This window comes from Pygoscelis adeliae, unplaced genomic scaffold (assembly GCF_000699105.1).
Source record: "Pygoscelis adeliae isolate BGI_AS28 unplaced genomic scaffold, ASM69910v1 Scaffold1472, whole genome shotgun sequence".
NCBI classification, from domain to species: domain Eukaryota; kingdom Metazoa; phylum Chordata; class Aves; order Sphenisciformes; family Spheniscidae; genus Pygoscelis; species Pygoscelis adeliae.
Window position 1 is genome coordinate 1311 of NW_008824265.1, and position 1127 is coordinate 2437.

General features: G+C 63.1%; 1 protein-coding gene across 1 annotated transcript; it reads left to right on the plus strand.

The window, feature by feature from the left end:
* Positions 1-982, plus strand: SLC52A3 (solute carrier family 52 (riboflavin transporter), member 3; the record flags this gene model as incomplete). The annotated part of the gene is made up of 1 exon (XM_009335292.1): positions 1-982. A coding segment is annotated over one exon (982 nt), but the record flags the coding sequence as incomplete, so codon positions are not given.
* Positions 983-1127: the final 145 nt, after the last annotated feature.

Consider the following 1127-nt stretch of genomic DNA (forward strand, 5'->3'; position numbering starts at 1 on the left):
CTGCCGCTGCTGGTGACGGTGCTGCCGGAGCAATGGGACCTGCCCTCCTACATCACCATCATCATCCAGATGGCCAACGTGGGGCCGCTTTTCATCACCCTCATGCACCGCTTTCGGCCCGGCTTGCTGAATGAGGTGGCCATTATCTACATGGTCGTGTCTGTGGGTGTCGTGGCCTGCTTGCTTTTGGCCTTCTTCTGGAACTACACGTCCTCCATCGCTGGGAGGCCCCACAGCACCGCCTTCCTGCTCCTCACCTTCTTCCTGGCCCTGGTGGACTGCACCTCCTCCGTCACCTTCCTGCCCTTCATGATGCAGCTGCAGCCCCAATACCTGACCACCTTCTTCATAGGCGAAGGGCTCAGCGGGCTGATCCCCGCTCTCATCGCCCTGGGCCAGGGCTCTGGCATCTCCAGCTGTGCCAATGTTACCCACGTGGTCAACATCACCACCGGCAACAAGACCGTGGAGAGCACTGTCTTCCAGCTGGAGACCCGCTACCTCCCAGCCAATTTCTCCACCTTCTTCTTCTTCCTCCTCATGACTGTAATGATGCTGGCCTGCTTGCTGGCCTTCTTCTTCCTCGCCAGGCAGCCCAAGGTGTGGGAGCTCTCCCAGCAGCAGCTGTTTCCCAGCAGCATCATGCTGAGCTCATTTGACCAGATCCCCAACGAGGAAGCTGGCTCGCGGCTGAGCAGGGGCTGCCCGTGCCCAAAGGATGCCAAGGGGCCTGGGGACATCCTGCCGGAGAAGGTGTCCTGCCCCCTGGCCAAGCTCACCTTCATCTACCTCCTCATCACTTGGGTGAGCGCTCTGACGAACGGGGTCCTGCCGTCCGTGCAGTCCTACTCCTGCCTGCCCTACGGCAACACCGCCTACCACCTCGCGGCCACGCTCAGCTCCATGGCCAACCCCCTCGCCTGCATCGTGGCCATGGTCCTGCCCAGCAGGTGGGTAGCAGGGCACAGGGGGCTGCGGCGGGGTGCACCCCGGGGGCTTCTGCCCCAGGAACGACCCCCCGCTTTGCAATGGGGTGGGGGGGAGAAGGCACTGGGTGGGAGAGGGTCCACAGGGTGCCGGTGCCTTGGCAGCAGAGACACCCTGGGAAAGGAGGCTGGGGTCGGCAC